General features: G+C 34.4%; 1 protein-coding gene and 1 long non-coding RNA gene across 2 annotated transcripts; both read right to left on the bottom strand.

The window, feature by feature from the left end:
* Positions 1–17133: 17133 nt before the first annotated feature.
* Positions 17134–17860, bottom strand: LOC128217976 (uncharacterized). The gene is made up of 2 exons (XM_052925461.1): positions 17728–17860; positions 17134–17598 (listed from the first exon to the last, which is right to left on the bottom strand). Exons 1-2 carry the CDS (start codon positions 17858–17860, stop codon positions 17225–17227), a joined length of 507 nt encoding a protein of 168 aa, XP_052781421.1. The 3' UTR covers positions 17134–17224.
* A 393-nt stretch (positions 17861–18253) lies between these two features.
* Positions 18254–19189, bottom strand: LOC128217977 (uncharacterized). The gene is made up of 3 exons (XR_008258298.1): positions 19099–19189; positions 18577–18658; positions 18254–18290 (listed from the first exon to the last, which is right to left on the bottom strand). It is a non-coding gene; the product is annotated as an uncharacterized LOC128217977 (long non-coding RNA).
* Between the last annotated feature and the right edge of the window lie 436 nt (positions 19190–19625).

Here is a 19625-nt window from a genome sequence, read left to right as displayed (position 1 = left end):
ATTTTGAAAATAATTATTGTTTCTAGGATGATTTCCCTGGATTTTTGGATATAATCTATGAAACATAACATGAAGTGGAGCGATAATCGATTGAAATAGTGCGCCGTTATAATACACGTACAAAGCAGCCATTGAAAAGTTCACTTTCTTTTGGCATGGCGCTGTATATGTTTAAACAGTAGAATTTAACGTCTATGTTATTTTTATTAAAGAGCTTAAAGCGTTGAAAGGCTTACGGCTTGCTAAGTTTTCTGTATATTCATGAACTAATTTAAACAAATTAACATAACAATCTAAAGAAGGTAAATGCTTGCTCATGAATTCCGTCGCAAATACTTTTAGATTATTTATGCTGATACTCAATTAATTCAAAAGCATATATCAGTCACTTCAAATACTCAGGGTATATCCGCTAAATCAAATATAAACAAAAACATTGGACATGTTGATAAAGTTTATGTTATGGTCTGTGTTTACAATGAAAGGATCCTCGCACAAAATTCCTCTGAACCGAATCACCCACATATTATTTATTTCCTTATGTATTGATGTATCTTGACTGGCGGACAGTGGTAACACACTTGACTGTCGGTCCATGGGTCGCAGGTTCGATTCCCCGCCACACCACTAAAATACTAATCGTCTCCGGGAGGGACGTTAAATGGGGGTCCCGTGTGACAGGGCTATACATCATTGCACGTTAAAGAACCAGGGTAGCTCTGACCAGGGTTAAATTATGTCTGTCCACTATGCTCACAAAACCTAAAATGAAGAAACGTCTTATCGGAGCACTCGCCGGCAAGGCCCGAATGCGAGTATACATTAGCTTACAACACACATGCATCTTGGTATTGCCCTCAACCTGTGTCACTCGAGGACAAAATGGACACATTTATATCAGTGGTTAATTAATATGTATATGCAACATGCTCATCTTGGCTGAAATTACTGAGACAAACTGAGAATTCTTCACACACTTTCTCTCCATTCGGCATTACATGACTATACGTACAAAACGTAGGAGGCCGAAAGCCTGTCAACGCTTTCAGCGCTTTGATTTTTATTGTCAAAGTGTATAATATGCATTTAGTAATTGTTAAAGATTATTGCATATCTTATTATTTTGTCAAAGTATGTACTTACAATCTTTATTAAAAACTGTCAACTATGAGCAGATGTTAGACTATTTTAAACATAGAAACTATACAAATAAATGAATTACAATCACAAAACATATGATTATAGGATAAAACGAATTTTATAATTTCATTTTGGTTTGATATCTGAGGTCAAATGAGCATCTAATTGCAGCTCTAATAATATTATTTTTCCCGGTTTTTCTCCGTGTTTTAACAAGTTTTCCTTGTTAATATCTGGGGAATAAACCTGCTCGAAACCGCATTCGGAGCTCCTCGGCCATTTTATCGAAAACAACCTCGGATGTATTTGGACGGTTAACATACTCAAAAAGCGGTACGTTTAAGTCCGCTGCAAGTAGATCGCGTAGTAATTTTATTTAGCTGTTAAACTTTGTGACTTAATCTTTGGGATTCTTAATTATGTTTGCAATAATACAATTTAATGACAATCAATTTAAACTTAGATCAATAAATACAACTCTAAAACACTACATTTAATTAATGATATAATTCAAAATTTTACGAACTACTTCAACTGATGTCCCTGCATACATCGAGGTTATTTTTGAAAAAAAATGGCCGAGGAGTTCCGAATGCTCGAAACCGATGACCCAGATCCTATTTTCAACCAATAGTTCTAGATCCCTGGTCGCGAGTAACACAGATATATACACGTCGATACAGTACGCGTTTATTTTGAAAGTATTTGCTTCCTTTCATGTGTATTGTAACTCGTCGATTTTAAAATATGATTTTTATTGCGTGATTACGCAAATTCGACGCTTAATTTTAACCGCACGACATAATTCTGAATACTTTTTAAAGCTCTACGTAAGCAAGCTACTCATGCAGAACACAGCTCCGTAGCTATCAAGGCAAAATTGTAACGTTTGCTTCTATAATTACAATCCTATTAAATTGAACATTTCATCCATAATGGAGACATATGCAGGAGCCTTTTCTTTGTTGAGTGTACTACCCACAAGTTTTATACAATGTGAATTTAAACGGACAATCGAAGCTGTACATGTGGGGGCTTTAATAGCGTCTGATTTGCACATTAAGGCTTTCTCCATATATGATAAACTACATTTATTATTTAGATCACAGTCGGGTTTGGTCCATAACTGAATAAGAGGAACTCACATCGTATGATCTGATGACAACTAGCACCCATTTTCTTTGTTGAACGGATATCGTACAGGTACCAAACACTTTGATAAGATTTGTGCTGGCAAGCATGACTAATGTATTTAATGAACCAATATCCTCCACGTTTTCTGACACCAATGTATATGGCATCATCATCACAACCTCGTTTTATATCCGAGAATTGTAAAGGACTAAAGCCTAATGTTATAGATAGAAAAAAAGATATAGAGGATATTTGTTTATTTCAGTGTAAGATCGTATTTTATTTCACGAGTGTCATAGAAAAACATATTTTCACGAGTGGCGAAGCCACGAGTGAAAATGTAGTTTTTTTATGATCACGAGTGAAATTAAATACGATCTTACACTGAAATAAACAAATTTTCTGTTTCTTTTATGCTTATTTTCGTAGTTTTATTTGTTATTTCTGAATTACCCCCTTTTTTGAAAAGGGTGGGCTTTACGCCGCTACCCGTGGGGCGCCCCTCATGCATAATTATAGCTGTCAACTTTTTTACTTTCGGTTTGCTGAGAAATAGTTCTCTGCTATTCATTCTTATAGCTTAATATTCGCTCGTTTTTTATTGCAAAGCTTTATGAACAGTAAAAATGAGGTATTATTAGTGCACAAATGTTCCAAAAAATAATGAAAACACTTTTTATTTTAACCAAATTACTACGCCGCTATTTATAGAATGAAAATTTGGAAGGTCAGATGTGTAAGCAAAACAAATGTGGATACTCATTGGATTTTAACCATTCTTCTTAGTTTAAGACTGCATATACGCGTGTTTTTTAGTAAGTTAATATAGTCATCTTACTGTCAGAGACCAGTCTGTTTCGCTTTAAAATGTTTGTTTTCCAGAAGAGTAAATGCCACGCTAGTTTGTTGACACATTTTGAGATGTGGGTGGGGTAAAAAATATCGGATCTATCTGTAAATTGTTGTGTGAATTCTCCAGGAAGCTCATTTTACGTACTACAACGGTTAACAGTTCAAAATACATTTGATCGATGCTATAAATATTTATTTTTGTTCGAACAGTTGTTTTTGTCTGTAATTTGTTTGGAATGAAAGCAAATGTTCGAACATTCAGCTTCAAAGATCAGTAAAATGTTTGATAAACGGGATAACCGGTAATAAACGGTAAGTTGTTAATTTCCAATTATATATTTATTTAAATTTATAAAATATTTCTTTATTTTTTTAACCTTTTTTGACATAATTTACTGAAGTCCAGTGTTCTGTTTTGACCAAGGCAAGTACATGTTACAACAAAGGAATTTAAAAGTAGTTCTGAAAATTGATATTTTCACTCCTTATTTTGCAGTGAAAATATCAAATTGATATTTTCACTGTTGTTATTTCACTGTTAAAACCCCATATTTCATCGTAAAGCATGAAAGAAAAAATGTTATTTAATATCCTTAAAATAAATTCAACTTTCTTTTAACCTAGCGTTGATTTGTTTTCCGATGCTTTAAAAAATAATAGTTTTCAGTTGATGTTCTCATAATGGAAACATTAGTTCAAAATTTCCTGCGAAACAAGCATAAATACTATCTGACAAAATCACAAATCATATCGAAAGTATATAATGAAATGAGTGCTCAATTTTAATAAGTAATTTGCCTTTCTGCTGTGTTCCTTTGTCATTGTTAAAAATATTACCCCACCTAAAATAAAAACACTGTTGTATACATTGACAACAACACTTGCACACTAACTTTTGATATCATCCACTCTTCTGTGAGAGAAGGTAATTGACGATTAAAAACAAAACACGGTCAAAACTAACAAACAGGTTCCACTGTTATCTGTTAAAGTACTGAAGTGAATGGTCAAGAACCCCTCTTCATTTATTAACCTTATCTAAGTGTCCATATCTTGGCAATTTCCTTAGTAAGAAACAATCTAAGGATATATTCTGGAGATATGGGATTTTCGAAGAGCGTTTTTTATTCATTAAGTTATAATCTCACGTTTGTGAATACGCACCTTCGAATTCAATAAAAAAGAGATCGAAATATGATCGTATATATGTGTCAACACGGATTTAATGCGAATAGAAGCCAAATCCATGCTACTTTTGCATTTTCCAATTTTCTCTCATTAGGAGAGGAATCCATAGAAACTCCAAACATCTTTGTGCTTTCAACTGATACTTGAGGTTTATTCCGCAGATTTAGAAACGTGTTTGTGAGCAGTAATCCTTGCTAACCAGCTGGTTTGTCATACAATACATATCAGATACAATGAAGAATTACATTTAACGTAATTTAGACGTTTGGATTCATTGTTCACAAAGTTAGTCGAAACATTCAATATTAATAAACAAAACAAGCTAGTTTCAGTGTGTATTGAAAATTATTACATACAACTACACATAAACTTTCACTACATTTGCTTAATACGTCTTATGACTAAATAAAGTGTGAAATAAGTGACTATATGGATGTATATGACTTCGATGGTCATTTAAAATATTTCAATTCTGATCTATGGTTGATACAATAAGAATGGTATCAAAGTTTGTTAAACAAATCAAAAGCATGTTGCGGTAAGCCTATCCCAGAATGTCCATGTTAATGGTGAAGGTTGAACTCTCCGAGACGGGCAGCAATTAGTGCATTCTGTTTGCAATTGCTCATCCTGCCTGTCAACCGCACCTACGTAAATGATTTGCTTATTTATTTACCAGCCCGACAACTGTCAATTTTCTAGAGGGCCACAAAGGACGCGCTTTGCTGATAGATGTGTGCTCAATTAAAGAGCGTAAAGATTTGATATATTATATAAATGAACAAAGCAGCGCGAGAACGTATCAGACAATCAATCATGCGCTACAATGTTACATTGATATTGTCTGTATTTGCGAGCTAGCAGTGGTAACTATGAATAACATCGTAACCTCTGAGATGGAACTTATTTGTAAGCTTGAGGAAATCTGGATTTTTGGCGATAATCACGATATTTTGGAAGGAAAAACGAGCACTTTTTACCACACTTAGTCATAACAGAGAATAGTCGATTATTGTGTTGCCCATTACTTATCTTACCCATGCGTTATACTCTCAAGAGTCTACGTTAACCAACACGTCTTGCCTACAGTGGAGACTTCCATTTACACACAGAGCGTATTTGTAAAGGATGCACAAAACGTCAAACAACCTATACGAGAATGTGTTGAAGGAAGCACAAAATGTTAGCCAAATTTATAAGCAAAAATGTGTTGAATGGCGCACAACACTTAAACTTATAACTGGTATGCAACCAAAATATTCTAGAATGGTAAGTTTACATATCTGTTAACTTTATAAGCGACTCGGAGGATTGACAAAAGATACATAGCAAAAGCTTTTCTCGATAATCCCCAAATCTTAATCATATACATATATCAGGTGAACTGCTCTTTGTAAAGTTTCTATGTTGAATGTGTGTACGTCTTCTTTTTCATAATTTATTGAAATACACAATTCTTAAACGAAATTGTTTCCTGAAGTTGTTGCTTGTAATACATGTGCTATATAATACTTCATAAACTGTTTATACTCTCGGACAACTTGACCAAACATTCAAAGTATGTATTCAACATTGTAATACATTTACTAAGCAGGTGATTTCCACTCATTTGATCCATTGAATTAACTTGACAATGGTCTACGGTTGGTCGCACCATAAACATGCAATATGTTCAAGCGTGTTTTCTTACAGGACTTTTGTTTTCAATTGTGTCTTTTCTTGTTAAATAATTTGAATACTGGTCAGGATTTAATATAGTTACTTAAAAGACAAAATTTATTTTCAAAGGATTCTTTTGTATGAAAATAGCGATTTGCAACAATTGAAAATGCAAATACTATCCTTTCCGTTTAAAGATTTAAAGATGCACACTTTCTCCCAAATAAGATTACCAAAATTAATAAAGATGTTTTAATTTATCAAAAAGGATTATTAAATGTCGAAAACAATGGTTCTTATGAAGGAGACCGAGTTAATTTGAAAGAAATGCGCATACAACGCGGTATTTCTATCGTATGGGACTTTAGTTGACCACAGTACATCTTTAAGCATTCACCAATCATTTAAAAATGTTGCGCTTTCAGCTGTTAAATAAACGGTTACAATCTTGTTAGGAGAAGTTAATATTTTCCATAAATGCATTATTTAGAAAGTAGTAAAAGATATATCAGTCAAAAGTTCAAAACTGACGTTTGTCAAACCTCGATGGCTCGATCTCCTCGAGCCTCGGAAAATTCGAGCCAAGCTGGAAAACTTACGTTCAGTAAAAAGAGATCGGTCCTTAACATTCAATCTTAGCCAGCGAGGAATTCGAGCCAAGCGAGTCCGAGCCAACGGGGTTCGACTGTACATGTGTATGCATTGATTTTGAATAAGAGTGTCACTTTAAACACTTTAAACGTCCAACAAAAGTGATTTATTTATCAATACTCATACAAGAAGTGCTTCCCAATCTACCTATCCCAGAGTTTAGATTCAAAAGAATTCAAAACGCTATCCCGATATTTTATGGTTCGAGATGTGAAAGGGACAAATAAACAATATACAGTTCGTAATATCATATACATATATCTTTGATATACACATTTGACAATAGGGACCTTTGATTTTTAAAGTAATGTCAACAAAATCATTCAGGCCGGCCAAAATTAATATATTTTAGAAATGAAGTAATTGCAGATTTTGTCTTCCCGACAGGATCTATGTATAAGTAAGACATACGAGTATTCCCATCGGTGATAATACATTTCCTTGTGTACCATCCAAATTATTATCTTAATGCCTTTTATGGATTTACTTCGCTCTTTACGAAAATCGAGAATGTGAGTTTGTTCCACAGTGGAATTGTCATAAAATAGTTATAACAGTTCTCACTATGTCCACTGTGTCTCAGTGGCTTGAACAATAGTTTATGCCTGCAGTTTCATTTAATTATATTTGTGTTTCAACTATTTTGTTCGAACATATTATTTGTAGGAGGGAATACAATTAACCATGGAATTGAAATTTCAATTTTTGTATGACTGCAAAAGTTATGCAAAGAAGAATTATATAGGACTGTCAAAAAGAACACGAATGTTTTATTCTTGTCGCAACCCACATAAGTAGAGGCAGTGACAAAAATGCGTTATATGATTTTTTCTTTTCTCTTTTGGCCTTTTTTTCAAAATGGTTCGCGCATGGGTTCCATATATGACCGCTACAATGTGTCGTAAAAATCGTGTACACTTTTCTAGATTGACTTAGTCTCAATAGACCTTCCCCTTCTCTCACATACACACATTTGAGTCGGTAGACCGAATCCAGGATTACATTTTCTAACCAACAATGTGCTGTTGATACTCTGAGAACATAAATGATTGATCGGAGGAAGTAGAAACATATGTATAACATTTTATTTAATATTAACTTATTGTACCATTAGTCCACGTATCAGTACGTAAAGTATATTAATATTTTGTATAGTATTTAACGTAATATATATATATTTGGTATATATCGGATTTATCATTGATTGCCATTAAAACAAACCATTATGAAACGAGTTAAGTTAAATTTATAAAGCGCGCCTATGGCGAGCAAAACAGCTTTTCTGCAACGAGTTTAATATCATTCTGTATTCGATGGCAACTCCTGTAAGATTCTTTTTATCAAAATTATCACACCAAACACTCGTCGCTCACAACGAAGATTGTTTTTATTTTTCGAAAAAAAAATGACAAATAAGTCGGCCGAAAAGACGTCAACGCAAAGTTTTATAAGACAAATGTTGTATTAACCCTGTGTGTATGGTTGATTTAGAATCCAAACGGCACGTGATAAACAAGTTGACGTGTGTGTGCATTTGGAATAGAAGTCTACGTAATACCAATATGGTGAAGTAGTCGACCTCATAATGTATGAATTAGGTTTTAAAAGCAGTCTACATTATACATAAACTCATATCTTTGTAGTTGTAGACATTTTTGATTAAAGTGTATGTTGCCCATTGTATCATTCGGATACTTTTTCTGGGCATTTATCAAGCTGATGTTCACAGTTTTGTCTTATTTGCTGCAGCTTCACGTATATAAACTAGATCAATCATAGCAGAATTCCCCAATGATGCTCAACAAAAGCTTCCGACGAACAATCTTGATTTCAGAAGCGGTGTATTTTACACAACTCTCCTTAGAGTATTTATCAAATATGTTTGTCCATTCATTTTAGCTTTCTTTTTCTGTCAGTCTGTAAATCAAACACCACACGAGTCGAGATGTGTGTTGAAAAGGGTCATTTGATAGTTTTCTTTTGACAAGAATAGCATGAACAATGCACGTTAAAGTTTAAATAATCTCGGCACATAAAAACGGGTGTGCTTGATCATCTTCAAATCATTAGAACTGCACGACCCCGCCACCGAGGACCAAACCGGGGACCAAACCAAGGCTAGATTTCGCCACCGGGGACCAAACCGAGGCTAGAACCCGCCACCCACTGAGGACCAAACTAAGACTTTACCCCGCAACCGACCAAACCAAGGCTTGACCCCCATCACTGAAGACCAAACCAAGGCCAGATCCCGCCCTCGAGGACCAAACCAGGGCCAAACCCCGCCATCGAGGACCATACCAAGGCTAGACCCCGGCACCTAGGACCAAACCAAGGATTGACCCCGCCACCGAGGACCAAACCAAGGCTTGACCCCGCCACCGAGGAGCAAACCAAGGATTGACCCCGCCACCGAGGACCAAACCAAGGCTTGACCCCGACCCACCCCGCCACCGAGGACCAAACCAAGGCTTGACCCCGCCCCACCCCGCCACCGTGGACCAAACCAAGGCTTGACCCCGCCCCACCGAGGACCAAACCAAGGCTTGACCCCGCCACCGTGGACCAAACCAAGGCTTGACCCCGCCACCGAGGACCACACCAAGGATTGACCCCGCCAACGAGGACCAAACCAAGGCTAGAACCCGCGACCGACCAAACCAAGGCTTGACCCCGCCACCGAGGACAAAACCAAGGCTTGACCGCGCCACCGACCAAACCAAGGCTTGACACCGCACCGAGGACCATACCAAGGTTAGACCTCGCCACCACGGACAAACCAAGACCTGACCCCGACCCCTACCAAACAAGGGCTAGACCCCGCCACCGAGGTCACCGAGGAACAAACCAATGCTATGGCAGTAGTTTAACTCTTTATTTTTCAAAAGAACAAGCGTTCTTTTTAACTGATATTTCATCATTTAATATTCTTTTAATGTTAACTACTACATTTGCATCCTTATATTAAATTTGTTAACAAATACTTCGCTTTGATTACGCCCATAAACACGTTTGTCATCCAAATATCGTGCGCGAGCGTGGTTGTGTTGGATATTTATTTATTAAGATTATTATTTACTACTCTTACCAGGATTGCATTTGTTTTAGCGATTTGTCAATTTGTCAAGGATATTTAGATTTTTTCATGACAATTACTTCCGCAAATGAAGTTTAACAAAAAATTATTTTGTCGATGCAACAATGCAACAAACGAATTTGATTCCCTCCAAATTTTACAGACATTCACATATATCATATAGAAGTTTCAAAACATGCACGCCATGATTGTGCTGTCTTTTATTTACTTGTTGGGCATCTTAACGTGTTCCCAGTTGCAATTTGACAAACATTGTATGTTTTGTGCATTATTTGCCTCGACAACTTCCCTAAAATAAATACGTTCCATTAGGTAATATAACGTTCATTAGTCTAGTATCTTTCATTTAGCTTTCTTGAATCTGTTGATTATACATTATTCATGAGAGGACTGTATTTTGTCACTTAGTTACTCCTTTTAGCAAATCTTGAGCACGTCTCAAACTTTGATTTGCCGCTTTTAAATCGGCATAAGCATTTTTAGTGTTTGCGTGAATATCTCTTTCCTAGCCGTTTCGCAAATGCAAACTACCCGGTTGTTTTCTCTAGAGGATTTCTTAATTATTTAACAGGAATATGTCGGGTAATCTGATTGGCGGAGAATTGATCATACGAACACTTATATAACGGTGATATTATGCTTATTGAGTATCAGAACTGTTTATAGATATTATCCAAATTAAAATAACAGTCTAACGAACTACGTTTCTTTGCTTTCTCTTTCATTCATATAAAATACCAATTACTTTAACGCCATATCCATACATATATGGGTTTAAAGATAACCAGAGCAAGGCATAACAGTGCAGTTCAACAAATATGAACAGTCAAACAATGTTTTGCATATTTCAAAGACGTTTTGCACATTTTACAGACAATATAATAACTTGTTTTTATACATGCTCATTAGAAAGATGGATTCCTTCGTTCTTGTTTTGTACAGTTCTACTATTTGTCAAACTCTTCACTTTGAAACTCTGCGTGAGCGTTTTTACCAACATTACCATCCCATATTTAACAAAGTATGATTGAGTGTAATTTTCGCTTAAACTAATATAATATATATATATATTTCTGTTAAGAAAATTATTTTCTTATATGCTCTGAGCATATTTGAACATGAAACTGACAAACGACATTGTGTATTTCATACCGATTAAAATCTTCTTAAAATAACTTTTATAATGGAATGAAAAGCTTAATATTAAAGGGCAATTACATAAACCCAACATTAACCACCTATTCATGTTTTAATCACTTATCGGAATGTTTTACAGAAATAATAAAGGTCGCCATTTCACATAAGAAATAGCGAGCTTCTCCAATTTAAGTTATATAAACGAACGCTGATTAAATGCCGTTCTAATTTATATTTTCATAATAACTGTTGAATTGTTTTTTCATACTTAATATTCAATGCATTATTTGTCATTCATGGCATCTGTTAGTTTTATCATATCCTTAAAAATAGATATTAAAAACATAGAAAACTATATCGAATAACATCGTATTCGGAATATGTAGGCAATTTCTTCAAAGGCAAATGTTCATATGCAACGCACATTTTTGAGTTAACAAGTTACGGAATAAAATCCTTAAAACAAAATATAGCTACGACGGTACAAGTTCACATGCACATGCTTAGAATAAATGATAATGAAGCATGCTCAAAATTCTAAAGTAAAACTAAATATAAAACAATAACTTACCTTAAGAGAGTCAGGTTTTTACTGTTAGAGACAGTAGGAAATTAGTATGATGCAAAGTGTCGTCTGTTCAGTTCTTGCTTGTCATCGGAAAGGTATGAACGTTCCACGAAAAGAGAATAAATCAGTTGTGTTGTAAAAGCCCAGCTCGCTGCTTCACAGTTTCGCTTTTGCCAATGATCGCGAGGAGCTGGCCTTTATATTTGCTAGAAGTGTCGCTAGGGAGGTGTGGCCACGGCAGCGATGCCAACGGTTTTTGACGAAGAGTTGCGTGTGTGTTTATGTGGCATTCGTACAAATAACGGATAATATTATATATTATATACCAATAGCGGCACATTGCAAGACACAATAATACAGTCCTCCATTTAAATCATAACCGGGCATGAAATTAGACTAGCAATTTTGTTCTTATATTGTCTGATTGCTTCTTGTTATATAATGTTTCCATAAATGGCAAATGCAAGACGTTTACAAGATACAATGAGTCAATAAAACTAACTGAATTGTCATGAATGTAGATACTAAGATTATTTAGGGAACGTTTTCACGGGATGTCATTTGACGCATGGTCACGTTTAGTTTCCGTAATAAGAAATGTAAGTGCACCGCAACTCTGTTATACATTGAATAACGAGGATGCAAAATAAGAGCACCATACGGCATGCGGATATAAACGCTCGTCCTTTTGTTCTGTCGATCGAAAATAAGGCTTAGCTAATGACGTGCTCATACTTGCAAGCCATATGCATTTGTTCATCTGCACACAAGTGCATAGCTTGCCTTTCTTGGAGGTTAGGACATAGACTATGTTTTTGAACGTGTATCATGTTCGAATGCAATGTACACGCGCAGTTCTTACAGACATAAAGTGTTTATTGTCGTAAACTGAATAGTTTCCTTGCAATCAACATGAATGACAAATATACATGGTTAACACAGTTTTACATGTTATTCGAGTTGTTGATAAAAGCGACCACAGTTAGGTGCGGTTGTATTTATTTCCAGTTATAAATAAATATATCTATTCATCAGGGACGGACCCAAAATTTTACGTTAGAGGGGGCTATCTTGAGGGCGTTACCTTTCGACTTGCGACCCTCTCTCAGAACCGATATTTATTTGGTTTAATGTGTTGACAGGGGGAATTTTTAAGATACTCCCCCATGAAAAAAATCTAGGCCGAAATCGTGCATTTTTGGCGAAATGTATAACTATTTTTCTCCTTTAATGAAATACACAGTATTCTTGAGCGTTTTTAGTGTTCCTATAGATACCGTGTGTCTTATTCTGCAAAGTAGCATTTAGACTACTTAGCGAAAGGCGGGCATTTATCGTTATACGAGTATTTGTACATCTTTCAAGTTGTGCATGACTAAGAGTTTACATAATTTTGCATGACGGTGCAGGGTGGTGCTAATATGTCTATTATTAGAAACGCAATGTTCGCCTTAGTTATGAACACGTTTAAATAAAATAGGAATACCGAAAAAAGGAGATATACACTAAAGAGCTTATCAGGTTCAAAGTCTTGCATTATCGGGTATGCCAGTCCGTATACAGAATGTTATATCGGACCCTCTATAAGGATTTAGCGTCAACACCTTTATTTATTTTGTCGTCGGGTAAGAATATTTTCCATAAGATGGAGTCGTCACCGACAGAACGAATATCTCAGACGAGTTTGGAATTTATTTAATCTAATAATAACTTATCGAGTGCAAATAAATGTCAATGGGCAGTTTAACAAACACAATCAAACGCGTGTTTAAGGTTCTCTCTAAAACGGGCAAAATTGTTTTATGAACACAATAATATAAGTTAATTCTATATATTCCAATGGAATTGTGTATGTGAAGGAGCATTACTTCGATTATATATAAGATAATATTGGAAATTATATGTATGAAGAAACAGGCCTTGGTACACTAACGTTTGTATGTACTTGACTTGTGTAGAAATGAGCGATTGCGACATGTGTGCAGCACTATCAACAACACTGACCTAATGCAAATCACTCTAATGAACAAGATACCAAATTCATGATGTAAAGACCAAATTTGGATTAAACAATAATAATAATAATAATAATAATAATAATAATAATAATAATAATAATAATAATAATAATAATAATAATAACAGCAATAATAATAATAACAACAACAGCAATAATAATAATAATAATAATAATAATAATAATAATAATAATAATAATAATAATAATAATAATAACAATAATAATAATAACAACAAAAACAACAACAATAATAATAATAATAATAATAATAATAATAATAATAATAATAATAATAATAATAATAATAGTAATGAAAATAATAATAATAAATATTGAAAAGCATTTGCCTACTAGCTTCTACCTCGGAACAGAGCTTTTCCGAAACTATTATAAATATGTTGATGTTCCAGAGGTCAACGTCCACACCACTTGTACTCTGTAAATGACTCATTCACTTAAACTATCTTCATGTAAAACATTCCATGTTGTATGTATGGTACAACTGTTTTTATGACCTAAATGTAACAGAATTGTCAATTCCTGTACAAGATAACATTATCAATACCTGTACAAGATAGTATTCTCAATATCTGTACAAGATAGTATTGTCAATTCCTGTATAAGATAGTGCTATCAATTCCTGTACAATATAGTATTATCAATTCCTGTACAGGATAGTATTGTCAATTCCTGTACAAGATAGAATTCTCAATTCCTGTACAAGATAGAATTCTCAATTCCTGTACAAGATAGTATTATCAATTCCTGTACAAGATAGTATTATCAATTCCTGTATAAGATAGTATTCTCAATTCCTGTACAAGATAGTATTCTCAATATCTGTACAAGATAGTATTGTCAATTCCTGTATAAGATAGTGCTATCAATTCCTGTACAATATAGTATTATCAATTCCTGTACAGGATAGTATTGTCAATTCCTGTACAAGATAGAATTCTCAATTCCTGTACAAGATAGAATTCTCAATTCCTGTACAAGATAGTATTATCAATTCCTGTACAGGATAGTATTGTCAATTCCTGTACAAGATAGAATTCTCAATTCCTGTACAAGATAGAATTCTCAATTCCTGTACAAGATAGTATTATCAATTCCTGTACAGGATAGTATTGTCAATTCCTGTACAAGATAGAATTCTCAATTCCTGTACAAGATAGAGTTCTCAATTCCTGTACAAGATAGTATTCTCAATTCCTGTACAAGATAGTATTGTCAATTCCTGTATAAGATAGTACTATCAATTCCTGTACAATATAGTATTATCAATACCTGTACAAGATAGTATTCTCAATATCTGTACAAGATAGTATTGTCAATTCCTGTATAAGATAGTGCTATCAATTCCTGTACAATATAGTATTATCAATTCCTGTACAGGATAGTATTGTCAATTCCTGTACAGGATAGTATTGTCAATTCCTGTATAAGATAGAATTCTCAATTCCTGTACAAGATAGAATTTTCAATTCCTGTACAAGATAGTATTATCAATTCCTGTACAGGATAGTATTGTCAATTCCTGTTCAAGATAGAATTCTCAATTCCTGTACAAGATAGAATTCTCAATTCCTGTACAAGATAGTATTCTCAATTCCTGTACAAGATAGTATTGTCAATTCCTGTACAAGATAGTATTGTCAATTCCTGTACAAGATAGAATTCTCAATTCCTGTACAAGATAGAATTCTCAATTCCTGTACAAGATAGTATTCTCAATTCCTGTACAAGATAGTATTGTCAATTCCTGTATAAGATAGTACTATCAATTCCTGTACAATATAGTTTTATCAATACCTGTACAAGATAGTATTCTCAATTCCTGTACAAGATAGTATTGTCAATTCCTGTACAAGATAGTATTCTCAATTCCTGTACAAGATAGTATTATCAATTCCTGTACAAGATAGCATTATCAATTCCTGTACAAGATAGTATTCTCAATTCCTGTACAAGATAGAATTCTCAATTCCTGTACAAGATAGTATTATCAATACTTGTACAAGAAAGTACTATCAATACCAGAACTAGATAGTATTATTTTTTTCGGAAACGAGGTTTACCAAGTTACAGCAAAACACCCTGCACGAGGGTTCGGATGAACCTATCTTACACGAGCAGCTATGGTAGATGCTTTTCCCCCACTTCAGTAAAATAAAATTAAGCAAAAATGTATTTTTTGCTGCAACTCTTTTGTGCGTAGATACAATCAATGCGTATGGATATGTGATCATTCGTGGTTGTCATGGATATGCGCGCTGTTATTCAGATTATGTTAATAGTCAAATCGGTCTTTAAATAGTTCTAAAGAGAGTGAAGCATTTTTTTTCTTGAAAGGTGCGTGAAAACTTCTTTATGGTGACATTTGAAGCGATAAATAATTAATAAGCATTCTACGGGTATTTGTTTTATCTTGGCCCGTGGGCAAGATAAGAATTTCTAGCATGGTTAAATTTTTGGATCTACTTTTCTGAGGTGGCATTTGAGCGCATAAGTAAAACAAGTAGATGAATTGTTCCAAACTAGTTGACACTAGTCAATCAACACTGTCTTTTGGGGTTTTATGGTGATAAAGATATTTGCAGTTTTATAACAGGAAGAAGATTTCAATTATTATCTTCCATTATGTACTCGAATTTATTTCTTTTTTGAAAATAAATCATCAAAAGGTCGTTCATTGGATGTTCATAAGAAGTGTGACACAAAACAATATTCGTATTATCAAACCCCTTCATTAAAGCTTTCTTCGTTAAATTTCCTTGACCTCCTTTTTACATAAAAACAACTTGTGGCAAATGATGTATGCTTGGCAAGATTGTACAATAAAACACTCGGGCCTTCCACATGTGATAGGTCCGTATGTTTACCAGTTACACAGTCAAACCAGAGCGATCAGTGTTTTCTTTCAATATTTTCAGCAAAACATGAATTATAATTATATTCATTAACCCCATAAAATAAAAAAAACGACTATTTAGAAGTGGTCTTTACCGGGTAAGTATACTAATTTAAACAACATAGACCCAATGATATATTGAACATATTATATATGACCGCCGGCCCGTGAAAACGACCCTTATCGCATATTTTATCAAAATTATTTTTTTTGCAAAAATACAAAGTACAATTTCTGTGTGTTCTAAAAATACCAACTAAATTGTAATGCATAATTTTTTTAATGCTTAATTTCAATATCAAAGACCATCACCATGCCGATCTTGGAACGTTGAACAAAACAAAAACGAAGACATATAATCATTTGCTAGTTTACTGTCATGCAATTATTGGTAAAAAATTGAAACTTTAACTGAATGGTAACAATAGAAATGTATTTCGGTAACTGCACAAACACTGCATAAATGTTGATGTAACCATGGCAACGAGGACTGCTATTTAGAATGAAAATATCGCTGGCTTATTTTTCAACAATTTTTGGTAAATTTTCTATTAATTAATATAATTATTCTGATATTTGATAAAACATATTGAAGGATCTCCCGTAGTGATATTACCTTAATAAACGCTTATACCCATATGATATAAAAACAGTCCCTATATGTTTCGCAGAGTATCTTGAAGTGTGTTTTCAAGCCATCGTCTTTAGCATTTAAAAAAAACAACAAAAAAACATTAAATTATCAATGTTCAATAACTATGTGCACATAAACGTTACAATCTGTATTTTAACAACAAACAACAGCACAATAGCAATTCACACGCAAAATATGTCCACTTATTCAGTGATGTCAGACACTTGGCACTATTCCTCAGAAAGCGGACATGTTGTGTCCTTGTTCTTCGCCCGCAAGTATTTTCGCACGTGAGTTGCCAAGTATGCCTGGCGCTCGCGGCTTAAACCAGCAGCTTGTACTTCCTGCGGTCTACTTCGCAATACATTTCCACCACGGAACACACAGTAGCTCGTCTCCTCGTTGTCTTCTCCTTTCTTCAAAAAAATGATGCCAGGCGACTCAGAGGTGAATCGGAACTGCTGATATGACCTTATTCCTTTTAGTGCACGAAACTGTTCCCCAAGAAATGTCTTCCATTCCCGCCATTCAAACCTCGAGGTCCCGTCAGGTTTCTTGTAAAGGACAGCCTCATTTGTAGTTGAAGAAGATGCAACAACGTTTTCTGAAAATGATTAATAAAAATTACCACATTCACGATATAATTTCGATGTTTTTGTTCAATCATTTGATTTAAATAAACTTAAATCAGTCTGTTGTTTTTGTTGAATGAAAATACTTCTTTTTAACTAACCTAGGTCGCTCAAGGTTTCACAGTCCGTTCGCCTGTAAAGCGCCTTGATTCGCCCGAACCCAGCGTCTATTATGCACCTGGCATGACCTGCTACCTGCATCAAATAGCGTATCTCCTCGTTAAGGCCGATCATGGTCCATGACAACGGGGAACATTTCCATTCTCGTTAACATGTTTTAAGAGGTTCTTGAGATGAGTTGGGCCGATGTCATACACACACATGAATGTTTTCTTACAAACAACATTACCCTCAAACTTATAGTCGTATCGCGTACGCTGACGATCACCATACCGGCTTCGTTTTTTATCTGAATTTATCCGGTTTAATGCTCCCATTATATATAAGTCCTTTTCTTCCTTTGTATACTGCCTTATATTGTCAATATGGGCTTGGGCAGCTTCACGGTCAATAGAGTCCATGCACATAGAAGTGCAATCGCAGCCAGTCGCTAATGTGTCGCATGATTCTACTATTGGTATGTCATCATCATGTTCCGAGATTACATGATCATTTACATTTTCTGATGCCACTTGATTGTCATCATTTTCATCATCAGACGTTACTGCAATGAAAGAGAGTATCCCTAGTGAGTTATGTTTGCCCATAATATACAAACTAAAATAATGTATTGCAACGTTATATAACTTTATTATTGCGAATAAACAAATAAGATCCACACATCTACTGCAAAATAATTGCTTATGTATTCAAATAGTGTGAATTCTTAAAATAGCAATGATGATTTAGTTTTCAAAAAAAAAAAATATCATGAAATTAAATTGCATGTATGTTATTTTAACTTATTATTAAACAATTGTCATTTAGCGTCAATGAACAGTTAAGGATACCTCTAGGTAGTTCAATTTCATGTGAATGTCTTGATATCGTTGAATTGTGTCCAAAGAATTCGTCATAGAATCGCTGTATCAGCTGTAAAAAAAAAAATTCTAAAAATTTATTAAAAATTAAAGCTTTATTCCGGAATCGAACCTGGAACGTATGATTACAAGACATGCGCTTATCCGTCTGAGCTATTTCCCCACTAGCTTAGAAGCAATGCATCAAGGTATTGATTTATCGATAAGCGCACATACACTATCGTACGGAGTTTACCGAACACGTTTATTTAGAAAAAATGTTGGTATTCTGTCCATTGTTTACTGAGAAATACATGATTATAATTCTACATGTTTACATTTATCATTATTTAAACAGTTTTTTATATAAATTAACTTTTATATGAACCATATGCTTACCTTTCTGCATTATTACTTTGAGAAAGCGTCTTTAGTTTTCACTTGCAGACGATTGAAAATAAAAGGGGAATAAAATCAATTCTAAGTATATTTCATGAATGGAATTATACTTACTTCTAAATCGTCCATCTTTCAACCTTCTGATACATCGAAATATCAAATATTATGGTGTTTTCGCCATAAAAATTGACTTTTTCAAACAGTTACTTTTTTTTATTTTATGTATTTACTTCCGCATTTCTTCGGGAGTTTTCGTGCAATTCCGTCAATATCTCGGAAATGCGATAAGGTTCGTTTTCTCAGGCCGGCGGTCATATATAAATATAATTTGGCTTTTTTGGTAGCGTACATGCATACCTATAGCAGATAGTAATGAAGCGTTATAAGTAATTGGTAACTTTTATGATGATAACCGGATTTTAGTTCCCTATTGGGTAAATGTGCCTGCCACCAACAAGTCCTAAACCCTCTGAAGGGTTTTCCTCAACACTTTGGTCAAAACTCAACGAATCAAGACGAAATGCAGAACCAATGTTACAGGCACTTAAATTCAAGATGAACGGTCAATTGCATAACACTTGTTAAGTCTTTGGTTTATTATTATCTACCAATTGAATTATTTTAAAGTGAAATTTGGCCAA

This window comes from Mya arenaria, chromosome 14, assembly GCF_026914265.1.
Source record: "Mya arenaria isolate MELC-2E11 chromosome 14, ASM2691426v1".
NCBI classification, from domain to species: domain Eukaryota; kingdom Metazoa; phylum Mollusca; class Bivalvia; order Myida; family Myidae; genus Mya; species Mya arenaria.
This window is presented reverse-complemented; position numbering and strand designations above follow the sequence as displayed.